Source organism: Daphnia pulex, chromosome 5 (assembly GCF_021134715.1).
Source record: "Daphnia pulex isolate KAP4 chromosome 5, ASM2113471v1".
Taxonomy (NCBI): Eukaryota; Metazoa; Arthropoda; class Branchiopoda; order Diplostraca; family Daphniidae; genus Daphnia; species Daphnia pulex.
In genome coordinates this window covers 1,095,146-1,112,790 of record NC_060021.1, presented here as the reverse complement: position 1 = coordinate 1,112,790, position 17,645 = coordinate 1,095,146, and the positions used below count along the sequence as shown (strand labels likewise).

General features: G+C 39.3%; 1 protein-coding gene across 2 annotated transcripts; it reads right to left on the bottom strand.

Moving 5' to 3' along the window:
- Window positions 1-58: 58 nt before the first annotated feature.
- Window positions 59-2,996, bottom strand: LOC124195128 (probable 4-coumarate--CoA ligase 1). Of its 2 annotated transcripts, none has more exons than XM_046589640.1 (9): window positions 2,836-2,996; window positions 2,204-2,322; window positions 1,919-2,129; window positions 1,524-1,845; window positions 1,433-1,465; window positions 1,211-1,373; window positions 880-1,149; window positions 404-797; window positions 59-346 (listed from the first exon to the last, which is right to left on the bottom strand). In XM_046589640.1, the coding sequence occupies exons 1-9, from the start codon at window positions 2,855-2,857 to the stop codon at window positions 225-227; spliced, it is 1,656 nt and encodes a 551-aa protein (XP_046445596.1). In that variant the 5' UTR covers window positions 2,858-2,996; the 3' UTR covers window positions 59-224. The 2 variants fall into 2 exon arrangements, with proteins under 2 accessions (XP_046445596.1, XP_046445595.1); XM_046589639.1 differs by lacking the exon at window positions 2,836-2,996 and adding an exon at window positions 2,400-2,609.
- Between the last annotated feature and the right edge of the window lie 14,649 nt (window positions 2,997-17,645).

The window sequence follows — 17,645 nt, the reverse complement described above, 5'->3', positions numbered from 1 at the left end:
ATTACAGTAATGGCCCAAGTGAAACATCAATGGAAAGCCAACCAGTACACAGATGATAAGACTAGACAGTTATATTTAACATTCTTTTAGTCGTTCTCTTGTTTGTAACATTATAATTTCTTTGAAATATGGTTAGTTGAGCGGAAATGGGAAGAAATGGGCAGAAGAAGAGAAGTGTACCGAGTAACTGTGATATCTATTTTCTAGCAAGCAGCTTCTTAGTCTTATAACTTGCTGGGATATTTTGCTACTAAAGCTCGACGGATGATTTTACCAGTACTAGTCTTCGGAATCGTTTCGACAAAGACAACACCACCACGTAGTTGCTTGTAGGAGCTCACTTTATCTGTAATAAAACAACAATCAGTTACATGATTTTCAAAGAGTAAAAATAATTTAGAACCTGAAAGGAAATTTGCCAGCTCATCGCCCGTCATAGTACATTCTGGTCGTTTGACAACGTAGGCACGAGGAATTTCTCCGGCGTTTAGATCACTAACAGGAGCTACTGCAACGTCAAGGACATCTGGGTGAGTCAGAAGAATTTTTTCGAGCTCAGTTGGGGACACCTGCAGTCCTTTATATTTGATAAGTTCTTTCATGCGATCAGTAAGAAAAAAGTAGCCGTCTTCATCATAGTAGCCTATGTCGCCAGTGTGAAGCCAGCCATGTGAGTCTATCGTGGCTTGGGTAGCTACTGCATCACCGATGTAACCCTTCATAATGACTGGACCTCTGACGCATATCTCGCCCTCTTCTTTTGGTCCCAGAGCTTCATTTGTATTGCGATCTACAACCTATGGGTTGAAAATTCGAATATATTACTAACTATTTAAACAGAAACTATTATAATCATTAAACATAAAACTTGAGACTTAATTTGCATTGGCAAAATGGCATGACGATCCCGATACTGCCATCCCGATTAACGCCTTTATAGTTGGCGTGAGAGCGTACAGTTGCTTCCGTCATTCCGTAACCTTGGTAGACTAAGCAGTTCAACTTTTGCTTCAAAATTGTGATGGTTTCAGCACTCAAAGCGGATGCACCGCACCTAATAACTCGCAGCGAACTAAGGTCGTAACGCTTCTCAACGGGTTGTTTGGCTAGTTGAATAGCAATTGCTGGAACCAACGATACTATGGTGATCTAGGAAAATAAGTCATATTAAGAAGTTGATCGGGATGAATTCTATTTAAACATTGCCTACTTTGTAATCTTGAACAGCCTGAAGAAAACGTTGTAGAGTAAAGTTGGGTATTAAAACGAATCGTAAACCTCCCATAAGGTTATCAAAGACACCACTGATGCCGAACGAATGGTAAAAAGGAAGAACGGCTGCTAAACATTCACTGGCCGGGATTGACGTTCCGCTGGGTAGATTTCAACTACTTATTAACTCACAATAATGATCGTTTAAAAAACTTCTTACGGATTTTGACGTCGAACATTTTTAGCGAGTTCCCTGAAAACGAATATAAATAATTAATTATGGATGGATATAAATCGAAAGGATATCATACTCGCTCTGTCGTCGGGATGCCATCAAGTTCAAATGAGTCAAAACGACGCCTTTGGGAACACCAGTAGTTCCGCTGGAAAAAAGAATAAGCGCGGCATCTTCATGAGGATTGACACTTGGTCGTCGGAAATCGTGTTCATGTCCAAGGACTATCAGCTGTGAAACAGTTATCACGTTATTATCACCAGTTGAACGAGGATTTAGGAAAACAAAAGCAGGTCGGTTGGAATAACCCTTGTAAATTTCTTCGAATTTTACAAAAGAATCTTCCGTTCCAATCCATATTTTCGGGTCGGTTAATTTAACTGAATGTCCCAATTCATCTGCAATTAATACATACATAAATCAATGAGATCCAATTCAAGCGAGTATGAACTAAGAAAGAACGAAAAATACTTATGGTTTGAGCAGGGTTTATGAGTATAGCACAACCTCCACACAAAGTAACGGCAAACGTTACGACGGGGTAGTCCAAACAGTTGGGCAGAACTACTGCGACCTTGTCTCCTCGTTTGAGGTTAATTTTTCTTTGTAATCCAGCTGCCAGTGCAAAAGAACTTTCTCTTATTTGAGCAAAAGTGAAAGCTTGTTTTGTTTCAGCATTTACCTGTGAGGGTGTCAATTGATCTCTATTATTATATTTTTCTAATTCTAACTGAATATATATGATTTTTCACTCACACAAGCCACTTTATCATCCCAGCGCACTATCCTCTGTAAAATGAACTCTGGGAATGAAACATCATCAGGGAGGGAATTATCATATTCTTCTGGATAAGTCAGGATTCTTGGGTCTGCTTCTGAAATCACATAAGGGTAATAAATGAGATTACATAAATCATATCTTAATGTCAATTAAAATTTTTTGTTTCTTTACTATTGATAATTTTTCCCACTACAGTCACCATTTTAAAAGATGCACAAAGTTATCTATAACATATAAAATACTGATATTTTGAATTTCAAAATATTTTCAGGTTCAACTGCAATCGTCTTCTCATCCAAGAAAGGCTCTATTCTGTTTTCAAGTAATACAACCTTACTGTTTTATGTGCATTGCTTATTAACCAATACAGAATTTGCTATTTGAAGTTTTAAACAAGATTAATGATAAGGAATGATAAAGAAAATAGATAAATAGATATACAGAATCTGCTAAGATATCTAAAAACAATGTGATCATGTGTTTCTAGACTTTAATGCGCAGTCGCAGCAGTCAATTGACGTTGTGAACGAACACGAACTAGAAACAATGCATTGGAAATTTTGAAATAGCTTATTAAATATATTCTAAATTCCTAGCAGCCACCTACCTGAAATGAAACGTGGAATCATATTCAGAATAAGATTGAACTACGAGATGAAAACTGGTTATCCATTCCGTATATACGCAGTCAGTCCAAATTTGACAGATATCAATGTTTTCCATTCACGGTATGCTATTGTTTTGTTACTTGTGCCCGAGGGTTTTCTCGAGTGGGTTAGTGTGGTTTTCAACAGATGGCGAGAGTGAATGGTCAAGGGCTTTCGAGCGAACATAGAAGAAGCAGAGTAAAATAGAATCACGTGTATATCGGAGTCAAGTTATGACTGCGCTCTAGCGGCCTGACGGTTCTGGAAACGGGGGAAAGGGTAGAGACTAGAGAGGGGCCCCAACCGTCAGAGCGCCCCTAGCGGCCTGACGGTGCAATAGACTCGACCGGGGGGGAGGGGGTTACCGGGAACTAACTGCAACATCGGATTTTTATATGAACCTTGTTTTTTTGCATAAATGTAGGCTTTATTCATTGACCTTCTCGGAAATATTAATATTTACTGTGTCAAAAATTCAGAATAGAATCTAAAATTTGGAAAAAGTAGCATAGAATAGACGACCCAAGGATGCTGAGTTGCCAGGTCTGGAAAAGGTCAAAAATATCGATCAGGGATAGGGCTGTGGCCCGGGCGATGAAAACCCGGGCCACCACCCGGGCTGAACGAAAAAAAACCCAACCCGACTCGACCCACCGAGGCATTTTTTTTAACGGGGCGGGCGACGGGTTGAACTCCCGGTACCGCGGGCCAACCCGAGCGGTGGCGCCATCTAGTAGTCACATAGAGAAGCTCGTTATTCTCTATGCCTGCGGCCTCAAAATATTGCCGCCAAATGCTCTACGATAATTTCGTAGCATGAAAAGTAGGATAAGTGGTAGAAAAGGGCGTTCAGGGGTGTTCAGAAGACAGAATTGACGTGTCACTGTTGGAAGAAGAAGATAATTAAGAAATTTAGGGAATTTTTTTAAGTTTGTAAAAAAAAAAGTGTGTTTGACCCGATTTTTTACCCGAGCCGTTACCCAACCGGTAAACATTTTTTGACCCATGGGTTGGCCCGGGCCAAACCCGTTCACTCAGTTGGCCCAACCCGCTCCGACCCGCGGAAGAAGAAAAACCCATCTAAAAAACCCATTGAAAAAAACCCCGTTAAAAACGTCCCGGGCCACAGCCCTAATCAGGGACAACATGCCTAAAATTAACACAGCCCTCTTATGGAGCTTCATTTTCGATTAAATAATACAAAATGAAAGAATAGGTTATTTTTGTGTTTAATAATTTTAAAAGATTTGTCATCATTCTGGCAAGTTACTTCTTTTTTTCTGACTTCACTGGACATTGTTAGTTTATTTATTATTAATTTTTAAGTAAAAGGCATTTTGTTTTCAAAGACTATATCCTGCCCCGAGGAAAGAGAACCCCGCGCCACCCCTTTGTCCCCTCTTAGTTTCTTCCTTCGTCTCTTCTTTCCATTCTTCCCTTGTGGCAGGAAATGGCGATATTTTTTGGTAAACACGATAGGGACGTTTACTTTCTATTTTCCTATTTCTAGGAAATAGGAAGATTGAAAATAGGAAGATAGAAAATAGGAAGGTAGCAAATTGGAAAATAGAAAATAAGAAGATAAAAAATAGGAAGATAGAAAATAGGAAGATAGAAAATAGGAAGATAAATGATAGGAAGATAGAAAATAGAAAGATAGAAAATAGGAAGATAGGAAAAAGGAAGATAGAAAATAGGAAGAAAGAAAATATTTTCCTATTTTCCTATTTCTAGAAAATAGGAAGATAGAAAATAGCTTATCTCCCCCCCAGTCCCTACTAACGTGGGGGAGAGTAAGCAATTCCGTAGACCCGGCAGCAGTGCACGGCTCTCAGAAGTGGAGATCTGAACGAAATCAATTTTGAGGGTGGGTAGGGAAAGAACACTAATAGTTTTAAAAAATCTTGGCTCACGGGTGCCATAGAAGAAACGCAGATCTTTTTTTAAAGACCATTTGCATTTCTCTAGCATTTCCCAGTGAGTCACAATTGGGACTTAAAGTAAGCCCATTTACATATGGGCCTCTCTACTGTCCGGGCACTTTTAGGTTCACCATAAACCTACCCTTCCCATTATTTTAAAATTCTAAAAAAAATTAGGATTGTTCCTGGCACCCGAGAGAACCTACAGAATAATTTTCATTCAAATCGAATGAAAATTTGACCACCTTTTCGCCTTGCGAAAACAGCGGTTTCCCATAAGGTTCTCTCGGGTGTCCGGACACTTTTGGTGCCTACTATATAATGGTATTTTTCGTGTTGAATCAGTGTAGAATACTCTATTTTACAATAATTTTACCAGAAAACTCATTATATATGATAGGTTCCATTGGTTTTGAAGAAAAACCAAAAATGCGTCCCTAACATCATGCTCGAAATATTTCCTGTGATGATATGCCATCTGGCAACACGGCACCCATCGGCTCTATATATAGGAGAGGACCCCCTCCCTATCTCTCTGTCTCACTCTGACTCCCACTCAGTCTCTGTCTGCTCTTCACAGAGCATTGGTCGTCCCAATATACTGAATCGAGCCGCAATCTCTCTCTCTCTTTATTCGACTTCATCACATGGCGCAGTTGGTAGTCCAACGCCATCCCGTTTACCAGCAATCGGCATGGCAGTTGATGGTCGTTTCAGTTAAGGTACATTCATCGTGCAATTTATTGTGACAATTTATTGGCGTTAATTTCCCGACCAGAGTGTGTGTGAACTGCAGTTTTTGTGTTGTCATGACAGTTTCGTCACGACCGCATGGCTGCGCACGGCACTACCCAGTTGACTAGTGAGTATTGTGTGGCCTAACATTTTTTGCCCGCCATTGTTTCGATTTGATTGGATGAAGACATTCGTGCATCCGTGTTCATCTAAAGCATCTTACATTTAACTGTTAATTGGAGTCGAATTTCTCGCTCACGTTGGTCTGTTTCATGATAGCGATCGTGATTTATTGGCCATTGGGCAGTTTTTTGAACATTTTTTCGCCATGCTTTCGCTGGTTCTTGTCATGGTAGCTATCGTGATTGATGGGCCACTGAGCAGTGCAGTTTGAGTTTTTGTTCCCACGTTACAGTGTTAGTGGCCAGCAACAAGCATCCATTTTGTGTTTTATTTTTCTCTCTTCAAGCTGGAGAACGAAAATAGTGTGCTTGACATTGACTGGCTTTGGAGCAATTACCACAACATGGCGAATCCGGCTTTTAAGCCGTATGGTAAACCTCCACCTTTTGACTTAGATGAATATAAGGACTCGTTTGAATTATGGCACAAGAAATGGACGATTTTTCTCAGCCTGTCGACGATTGATTCGGCGCTGGACGCAGGTCAGCGGGCCGTATACAAGGCTCACACGCTGCTATCGTGCCTGTCAACCGACACACTCCAAGCGGTTCTCTCCATGGGCTTAACCGACACGCAGCTTGACAACCACACGGTCATCATCGACCACCTCCGTACTCGTTGCAATGCCGGCCGCAACCGCCACGTGTGGCGCCAACAGTTCGCGGCAAAGACACAAGGCGTGCAACAATCAGCAGACGATTGGTTGTGTGAGTTGCGGGACTTAGCTCGGAAATGTGAATTCGCGACGGATTGTTGTGCGAATTGTGAAAAAACTCGTATTTTAGGCCAACTTATATTCGGCGTTGAAAGCGATGAAGTGCGAGTGAAACTCCTTGAACAAGGTGCGGCTTTATCGCTGGATCAAGCGCTGACTATTATTCGGACAGCTGAAGCCTCCAACAAGCAATCAAAAAAACTTGAAGACCGGAGACGCAGCAGCGATCCAAGGCACTACTTCAAACTACAGGCGATCTAAGCAGATGTCGGACCGACCACCACCTCGTGAAACGGACAAACCGCCCGAAGGTGAAAGTGAATTGGACTTCGACAAGTTTACGGGCTGCTGGAACTGTGGCTCAAAATCGCGGTGTAAACCCTTGACGGCCTGCCCGGCCCAAGGTAGAAAGTGTAAACGATGTGGTAAGCCCAATCATTACGCTCAAGTGTGCCGTACTTAAATCTACTACCCCGGAACATCCCCGCACGCGTGTTGAACAGTTTATAGTGCATACAGCGCTATCGATGTGACTCGTTTTTTTTGCGACGCATCCCCCACGTGACGGACGGATTTGGTTCTCATCGTGCATACAGCACGAACGGTGCGACTCGTTCTCTTCGACGCACCCACACCCTCATCACATGGCGTAGGGGAGACCGGGGCTATGTGGGACATGGGGCTACATGGGACATCGCAGTTTTGAGCATGTTCCCGTAATTTTTTTTAAATAATTTTTTTACCCAACATGGGGCATGGTAAATGCTCGAATATAGTAAAAAAATTATTTAAAAAAAATTACGGGAACATGCTCAAAACTGCGATGTCCCATGTAGCCCCATGTCCCACATAGCCCCGGTCTCCCCTACATTTAATTGTGCATACAGCATGATTTGTGTGACTCGTTCTTTCGACACATCTCCCACGTGACAAGCAGTTTGTTTTTGTTTTATGTTCGTGCGTACAGCACAACAGTGTGACTCGTGTTTTCATCGACACACTCACCCCGTCACAGTTATTTTTTTTGGTCCGTTTGTGCATACAGCACCCCCACCACGTTGCAGTTTACGTGGCGGAAGTTAATTTTCGTGAGCAGCCTCCCGATGCTTCCATATTTCATCCAGCACTTGGCGCCATCTCGCGTCGAATTTTGAAGTTGGAACCAAACGACGATCCTAACATCGCCTGGCTGTTTTCTCACCATGGACCTTCCCGACCTTGATGACAACAACACCATCATCATCCTTCTCCGTGGACGCGGTAGCAACCGACACAACGACGACGCCGCCCATCGACGCCAAAACTGGCCGCTGGTATTGCAGCTCCAACCATCCCACGTCGGTCAACCACCTCCGCCAACCGGAACGTCATTTTTTTTTTCCCAGCCGAGAAGACACATTGACACCCATCTCATTCGCATGTTTACTTATTCATGGTTATGTGTGTATTGTGTGTTGCCCAGTTGGTGCATGTTTCTTTAACACCTTAAAGAGCAAAGTTAACTATGCTGTGTTATCTTTGCTCATTGAAAGGGGCGTGTGATGATATGCCATCTGGCAACACGGCACCCATCGGCTCTATATATAGGAGAGGACCCCCTCCCTATCTCTCTGTCTCACTCTGACTCCCACTCAGTCTCTGTCTGCTCTTCACAGAGCATTGGTCGTCCCAATATACTGAATCGAGCCGCAATCTCTCTCTCTCTTTATTCGACTTCATCACATTTCCAAATTGGGGTAGAGACCTTTCCTATTACATACAGTCCCCTCCATAAGTATGGGATCACCCCGCGCCGTTCCATAAGGCGGCGTGTATTTTTCATATGGGTTTTTCGGGTGGCAAAAATCGAAAAAATGACATAAATTCACCAAACTTGGGATTTATGTCATTTTACGTTTTTTCTATTGTCTGAATTTTTTTCAGATTTTTTCCCCTATTTTTTATGCCTAGAAAAGTGGCGCACAAAGTATCGGATCACTCCGACGCCGGCCGTGTTGTCTTATGGCGCAAATGGGCTTTTCATATTGCTTTTTATATAATTAATTTTCTAGAAGGAATTTTTATTTTCAAACCGTGCATACTATACCCTTTCATAAATTTACTGTCAGTTTTTCATGATGATATGAATTATTTTCGAATTTTCCCAGATTTATTCGTTTCCCGAGTTTCTGAAATAAGAGACTGCAGAAGACTTCATTTACGGTTTACAACCTCTATCAGCTGGCGTAGGCCGGAAAATTAGGTTCGTTTCTATACACCACTGGCACTCTACTTCCTTTTTTACTTAAGGGGCGTATAGAAACGACACTAATTTTCCGGCCTACGCCAGCTGATAGAGGTTGCAAACCCTAAATGAACTCTTCTGTAGTCTCTTATTTTAGCAACTGGGAAAATTAATAAATCTGGGAAAATTCGGAAATGGTTCCGATCATAATGGAAATCTTACAGTTAATTTATAAAAGGGAAATGTAAAAAGGGTTTGAATATAAAAATTCCTTCTTAAAAATTAAATATATAAAAAGCAATATGAAAAGCCCATTTGAGCCATAAGACAACACGGCCGCCGTCGGAGTGATCCGATACTTTGTGCGCCACTTTTCTAGGCATAAAAAATAGGGGGAAAAATCTGAAAAAAATTCAGACAATAGAAAAAACGTGAAATGACATAAATCCCAAGTTTGGTGAATTTATGTCATTTTTTCGATTTTTGCCACCCGAAAAACCCATATGAAAAATACACGCCGCCTTATGGAACGGCGCGGGGTGATCCCATACTTATGGAGGGGACTGTAGAATGGTATTTTCGTGTTGAATCAGTGAAAAGTACTCTATTTTGCAATAATTATACCAGAAGACTCATTATATGTGATAGGTTGCTTTGGTTTTGAAGAAACCCCAAAATACGTCCCAAACATACCTAGCCTGAAATATTTCCAAATCGTGGTGGAGACCTTTCCTATCACTTATATAATGATATTTTTCGTCTTGAATCAGTGTAGAATATTTTATTGATGAGGTAGAATTAGAAACAAGGGATGATAGAAACTCTTTCAGACGCTGGGAAATACCACTTCAATGAATTTGAAGTGTATATATTTATAGTTTCACTTATTCAAAGCGTTTTATTCTTAGAGGATGTGTAAATCGATGTCCAATACACCATTTAAAGATAATTGAATCAAATAATTTATTAACACATTCATCATTGAGTATAAATAGAAACAAGGGATGATAGAAACTCTTCCAGGAGCTGGGAAATTCCACTTGAAAGAATTTGCAGTTGATATATTTATTGTTTCACCTATTCAAAGCGTTTTATTTTTACAGGATGTGTAAATCGATGCCGAATACACCATTTAAAGTTCATTGAATCAAGGAATTCATTAAAACATTCCTGATGGAGTAGAATAGAAATAATGGATGATTCTTCCAAGAGCTTGAAAACACTTCAATGAATTTGAAGTTTATATATTTCTAGTTTCACTTATTGAAAGCGGTTTATTCTTTCAGGATTTGTAACTCGATGTCCAGTAACCATTTTAAGTTCATTGAAGCAATGAATTCCAAAGGAATTCATGTAGGAATAGAAATAGAAACTAGGCCAAATAGAAATAAGCTCAGTAGCTGGATCACATCTATTTTGCTGAATATGAAATTGCTATTTTGATGGTTTCACTAATCCAAAAGTTTTCTTTCTTACAGGATGTTTAAATCAATATCCAATACACCATTTTTAGTTCATTGAATTAATGAATTCCAAAGGAATTCATGTAGGAATAGAAATATAAACTATGGAAGATGGAAATAAGTACAGTAGCTGGGTCACACCATTTTTGCGGAATATGAATTTGTTATTTTGATGGTTTCAATAATCCAAAAGATTTCTTTCTTACAGGATGTTCAATCAATGTCCAATACACCATTTGAGTTCATTGAAGCAATGAATTCCTTTGGAATTCATGTAGGAATAGAAATAGAAACTAGGAAGATAAAATTAAGTTCAGTTGCTTGGTAACACCATTTTTGCTGAATATGAATTTGCTATTTTGATGGTTTCACTAATCCAAAAGATTTCTTTCTTACAGGATGTGTTGATCGATGTCCAATACACTATTTTAGTTCATTGAAGCCATAAAATCCAAAGGAATTCATGTAGGAATAAAAATAGAAACTAGGGAAGATAGAAATAAGTTCAGTAGCTTATTGGTCACACTATTTTTGCTGAACATGAATTTACTATTTTGTTGGTTTCACTAATCCTACAGGATGTGTTAATCGATGTCCAATACACCATTTTAAGTTCATTGAAGCAATGAATTCCAAAGGAATTCATGCGGGAATAGAAATAGAAACTAGGGAAGATAGAAATAAGTTCAGTAGCCGGGTGACACCATTTTTGCTGAACATGAATTTGCTATTTGGATGGTTTCACTAATCCAAAAGATTTCTTTCTTACAGGATGTGTTAATCAATGTCCAAGACACCATTTTAAGTTCATTGGAGCAATGAATTCCAAAGGAATTCATGAAGGAATAGAAAAAGAAACGAGGAAGATAGAAATAAGTTCAGTAGCTTGGCCACACCATTTTTGCTGAACATGAATTTGCTATTTTGATGGTTTCACTAATCTAAAAGATTTCTTTCTTACAGGATGTTGTTAATCGATGTCCAATACACCATTTGAAGTTCATTGAAGCAATGAATTCCAAAGGAATTAATGTAGGAATAGAAATAGAAACTAGGAAGTTCATCAGTAGCTTGGTCACACCATTTTTGCTGATTATGAATTTGCTATTTTGATGGTTTCACTAATCCAAAAGATTTCTTTCTTACAGGATGTGTTGATCGATGTCCAATACACCATTTTAAGTTCATTGAAGTAATGAATTCCAAAGGAATTAATGTAGGAATAGAAATAGAAACTTGGGAAGATAGAAATTATAAGTTCAGTAGCTTGGTCACAACATTTTTGCTGAACATGAATTTGCTATTTCGATGGTTTCACTAATCCAAAAGATTTCTTTCTTACATGATGTGTTAATCGATGTCCAATATACCATTTTAAGTTCAGTGAAGCAATGAATTCAAAAGGAATTCGTGTAGGAATAGAAATAGAAACTTGGAAGATAGAAAAAAGTTCAGTAGCTTGGTCACACTATTTTTGCTGAATATGAATTTGCTATTTTGATGGTTCCACTAATCCAAAAGATTTCTTTCTTACAGGATGTGCAATCAATGTCCAATACACCATTTAAGTTCATTGAAGCCATAAAATCCAAAGGAATTCATGTAGGAATAAAAATAGAAACTAGGGAAGATAGATATAAGTTCAGTAGCTTGGTCACACTATTTTTGCTGAACATGAATTTGCTATTTTGATGGTTTCGCTAATCCATAATATTTCTTTCTTACAGGATGTGTTGATCGATGTCCAATACACCATTTGAGTTCATTGAAGCAATGAATTCCAAAGGAATTCATGCGGGAATAGAAATAGAAACTAGGGAAGATAGAAATAAGTTCAGTAGCCGGGTGACACCATTTTTTCTGAACATGAATTTGCTATTTTGTTGGTTTCACTAATCCAAAAGATTTCTTTCTTACAGGATGTGTTAATAAATGTCCAAGACACCAGTTTAATTTTATTAGAGCAATGAATTCCAAAGGTGTTCATGTAAGAATAGAAATAGAAACTAGGAAGATATAAATAAGTTAAGTAGATTGGTCACACCATTTTTGCTGAACAGGAATTTGCTATTTTGATGGTTTCACTAATCCAAAAGATTTATTTCTTAGAGGATGTGTTAATCGAAGCAATGAATACTAAACGAATTAATGTAGGAATAGAAATAGAAACTAGGAAGTTCAGTAGCTTGGTCACACTATTTTGCTGAATATGAATTTGCTATTTTGATGGTTTCACTAATCCAAAAGATTTCTTTCTTACAGGATGTTGTTAATCGATGTCAAATACACCATTTTAAGTTCAGTGAAGCAATGAATTCCAAAGGAATTCGTGTAGGAATAGAAATAGAAACATGGAAGATAGAAATAAGTTCAGTAGCCGGGTGACACCATTTTTGCTGAACATGAATTTGCTATTTTGTTGGTTTCACTAATCCAAAAGATTTTCTTACAGGATGTGTTAATCAATGTCCAAGACACCAGTTTAATTTTATTAGAGCAATGAATTCCAAAGGTGTTCATGTAAGAATAGAAATAGAAACTAGGTAATATAGAAATAAGTTCAGTAGCTTGGTCACACAATTTTCGCTGAATATGAATTTGCTATTTGGATGGTTTCACTGATCCAAAAGATTTCTTTCTTACAGGATATGTTAATCGATGTCCAATACACCATTTGAAGATCATTAAAGTAATGATTTCCAAAGGAAATAATGTAGGAATAGAAATAGAAACTAGGAAGTTCAGTAGCTTGGTCACACCATTTTTGCTGATTATGAATTTTCTATTTTGATGGTTTCACTAATCCAAAAGATTTCTTTCTTACAGGATGTGTTCATCGATGTCCAATACACTATTTTAAGTTCATTGAAGCAATGAATTCAAAAGGAATTCATGTAGGAATAGAAAAAAGAAACTTGGGAAGATAGAAATAATTTCAGTAGCTTGGTCACACTATTTTTGCTGAATATGAATTTGCTATTTTGATGGTTTCACTAATCCCAAAGATTATTTTGTTACAGGATGTGTTTATCGATGTCCAATACACCAGTTAAAGTTCATTGGAGCAATGAATTCCAAAGGAATTTATGAAGGAATAGAAATAGAAACCAGGAAGATAGAAATAAGTTCATTAGCTTAGTTGTAACAGAACGCTCGGTCGACTCCCGTTTTCTGTTACTTTCCCTTTCTACAAGACAATCTCTAACGTCGACTACTAGATGTCGCTTCCACTATACTTCATCTCATACCAGAGGAGGCTGCTACCATTTGAATCTGCCGCCAACTCGCCCCATCTTTGCCGCCAACTTGCCCCACCCCTTTCCCTTGTTACTTTCCCTTTCTACAAGACAATCTCTAACGTCGACTACTAGATGTCGCTTCCGCTATACTCCATATCATACCAGAGGAGGCTGCTACCATTTGAATCTGCCGCCAACTTGCCCCATCTCTGCCGCCAACTCGCCCCATCCCTTTCCCTTTTAACTATCCCCTTTCCCTTTTTGCTATATTAACTTTAGGCGTACTTTTATCTTTTATGACACTATATAAATATATTTTCCTTTTTCCTTCAACGCTTTTCAATAACAAACCCCCTTTTCGTCCGTCTCCGCTCTGACCATGTTTTAACGTGTCTGCTCACGTTTCCCTATACTATCCTCTCTAGGCCTAAACATGTCTGCTCCCTATACTTCCTCTCTAGGCCTATGCTAACCGTGCAGCCAGAATTAGTATAAAAACTGTATGTAAATGTTATTCTGGACTGCATTCTCCCACGGCATTCACACTACCATTGTGTTCCAGTCGCACTCTCCTTTTTGGTATTGTATTAGTTATATTTTCCCTTGTGCTCAGTGCCTGTTATTTAAGCTAAGTGCCATTTCCAACTGTACCTCGAAACTTGCCGTTTCTCGACAAGCCTAACCGCTCAGCCCGCTACCACATTTTCTCCATACAAGTAGTATTGTCTCACTTATTTATCGTCTCACTATTTAATATTATTAGTTCACCTTATTGTATGATCTGTCCGTTATCAATACATTGTTAAGCCTTAATTATTCCCGTCGGTCTTAGACACTTCACTTTGACATTGTGAGTAAAGTCGCCTCATAGTATTTAAGTTCTTCGTATTGGTGACACAATGATTCCGTTGTGTCGACCTTTACATCTGGTGGCAGCGATTTTCGAACTCACTTACAATGTCATCGTACGGTGCTAGGCCTAAGACTAAAAGTATTTTTCGTAAAAACTTGGAAGATTTAAACGATATTTCTACTGATAAAACTGTACCAATTCTTCCAACTAAACTTCCTCTTTCTGTCCCGATTACTTCCACTCCGCTCGCATCTACAGTTCAAAAGCGCCAAACAGTAGACACTCGTGTTATTAATAGACATACTCGATCAAATAAGAATTATGTCCAACTAAAAAGTATTCCCGATCCTGAATATTTGTTTAAACGAAACGTAAATAAGGGAACTTCAAAATCTTTTGCTGAAAAATTCGGTAGTTTTTTTCCCCGTCGCCAAAAAAATCTACAGTTGAATCGACTATTTGTCCGATTAAGAAGCTTGCATTTGACCGTTCCATTTCTCCAAAAGAAATTGGGCCGATTATTTCTGTTCCTTCAGTAATTAAATCACCAGAGACCGTTCAGTCTAATCAAAATAGTGTGGGGCAAATAAGTAAAATTAAAAAATCTTCTGGCACAACCGATACTGGTTGTGCCAGTATATTGAAATACCAGAAGATCTAACTGTAAACGAAATTTCAAATTTTCCTCTTAAAAATACTGAAAAAAAGACAATTTTTATTCACAATAACGCGGAGATTTCAGTAACTAATCACAATTTAATCACGACTTCTAACGGCATCGACTGTCAATCAGCTGCCGAAGAAGAAGATTCTTTTTTTGAAATTCTTAATCGTATTGGTGGACTGATACGCAATCTTCCCCCCACAGTTTTGCCCACGCCAGTAGCGTTTAATAATTCGACTATCGAGGCCATTCATAACCCGATAACTTACGCACCGTATATTCATTTCGATAACGTTATAAGTGAACTGGGAAAGCATAGTATCGCTGTAGGGGGAGAGGAAGAATCAGTTGAGGATATTATCGAATTTCCCATTAAACAAACCATTTCCCATGGAAACGAAGACGGCCGAAATACAATCAATTCGCAGCAAATACGAGTATTTGGTGACGAACGAACTAAAAAAGCCCCGCCCAAATTACACGACGAGCTCAGAGATAATAAAGTCAATTACGGTTATCTTGAAGAAGGGGCCAGTAGTAACAGATATTTCCCCACTTCGGGAATTTTTCAAAACAGCTATCAGGAATCCGTTCGACCGATTTTCCCATTTCCCTCTTCCTCTTCCGGTTTTCCAAATCCTTCCGAGATTAATCCGTTTAAACGACCAGCCGACGGGGACTTGGACTCGAGCGTTAGAAACGACAGCCCTTTTAGCTGTATATGCGAATTGTGCAGTGACCGAGCTAATAACGATAATCGAATTCATCAACGCGACTTGGGAATTCCTACAGGAAGTGGGGATATTCAATACCAAATTGGAAACGATCAGTCGTGTTTGGGTCCCGAAACAGCAGGGAATTTTCTCTCTTTACCACCCACTCAAACAGCTATCGCCGATATTGAGTTGTCACCACCACGCAGCGAAAGAAACAGTTAATTTTTCGTTACAACCTGACAATCAGCACAATAAATCTGAGCGATTGCCGTATTTTCCCGTCGTTTCTGGGAGTGAATTTATTGCGCCTTTTCAGCCTAGTTACCCAAGATCAGGAGTGCATTCTTCCGACATCGACACTCCCAATTATCTATCAGGCGCTTGCGCGACAAACGAAGTTAATCAAAAATCCCCAGACGAAGATACAGTATCGGAGAAAGTATTTAATTTCTGCAGCAATATCGGCAGATCCGACTCGTTCGCTGCACGAACAGAAAGCAGAAATCCAAATACAGATAGAGACTTTGTTGAGAGAAATTGCAACGCCGAGCAATCAAATAGACCAACAGAGCCCAGTAAAACTAGCATCGAATATACAAGTTACGGGGGGAAAGAAAGAATCGATAAAGGGAAATATAACAAGGAGAAAATGGCTGCCGATTCCACTCGCCCAAAACCCAGCTTTTTCGAGCAACATCGAACAGTCGATGAACCTCCCCGTAGGACTAGAAAGGAAGGAGACTATGAAAGAAGAAGCGACGAAAGAAATCCCAGCGGATGGGCAGGTAGAGGAAGTAACGATTATAGACCAAGAGAGTCTGACACACAATCATCAGATACCGACGAATCAACCTTCTTCGTTGAATATCAGCCATCTCGTGACACTATTAAAAGCCTCAAACCAAAAGGCAATAATAATTCTTCTTCAATAAGAAGCCCTTCTCCCAAAAAAGCTAGTAGTCCCAATAGACCAAGCCAAAATTTTTCGGATACTCATAAAGGAAGAGGAGCTATGACCATGTTGAATCAGATTCGAAATTATACTGGAAGTCCAGCTGTTCGTTTTGATCGCTGGATTAAATTATTTGACAACGTAGTCGCAATGTCAAATTGGAATAACGCAGATATAGTCAATATGCTATCGACTAAAATGTCAGGAGAAGCATACGACCTATTACAGAATATAATGGAAAGTGGCACCCAAGAATATAGTAGTATAAAATCCTATTTCCAAGAAAACTTTCATGGCGACGAAGATTCCGACTATTATCAGAATAAATTCGATGAAATACAAAGAAAGCCTAAAGAAAATATTTTAAACTACGCGTTTCGTTTAAAAACAATATATCAGCGCGCTTATCCTTCAAACAAACTTGAGTCAGCGGAAGAAAAAGCGACTCAGCTACGTTTTCTCCGTCAGAAATTTTTGCAAGGCCTAGAGCATGAGCTACAACATATTGTACGCTACAAAAAAGTCTTTTCTTTTGAGGAACTTGTAGCAGTAACTCAGAAATATGCGAAAAGAGTACAGTTAGACCAGCACAGCAAAGACCAAAAAGTATTTGTCAACGCAGTAGCAGCTAACGATCAGAAAGATTCTCTCATAGTTCAGGCAATAGAAAAACAAAAAGAAACAATTTGTGCCATTGCAACCAGTCTTAAAATGGGAAATAAGCCTGCGGAGGCAAATGTATATAATAATTCGGTCCAAAATTCAAATTTTGATAATCGATTGGACCGATTAACTGAATCGATCATTGACCTTCGAGGCCTAACGCAAGCAAACATGGAAACAAATATTTCTCTTAATCAGAATAGCGTTGGGCAATCTAATCAGCAAAATCATCAAACCTCCGCTCCCAGAAATAATTTTAATAAGCAATGGCAAAACGCTAGATTTCAACAACCCGTCGGAAGGGAAACATACCTTTTTGACAGTCAGCCTTCCCATTATCCAAATCCAAGTTTTCCACTGTTAGACTTTTCCCTCCAACCCCCTGTTCCGCAGTTTCCGCAGCCCCCCCGCACATTCCCTCAGGCTATTCAGCAGCCGCCC

Excerpts from the sequence above, each read along its gene's own strand:
- LOC124195128 (XM_046589639.1), bottom strand. The coding sequence starts at position 2,430 with ATGGTGACTGTAGTGGGAAAAATTATCAATA. Across the intron at positions 1,846-1,918 it reads AAACCCTGCTCAAACCATAA|ATGAATTGGGACATTCAGTT; the intron begins GTATTTTTCGTT and ends TATTAATTGCAG. Across the intron at positions 798-879 it reads TGCCATTTTGCCAATGCAAA|GTTGTAGATCGCAATACAAA; the intron begins TTAAGTCTCAAG and ends TTCAACCCATAG.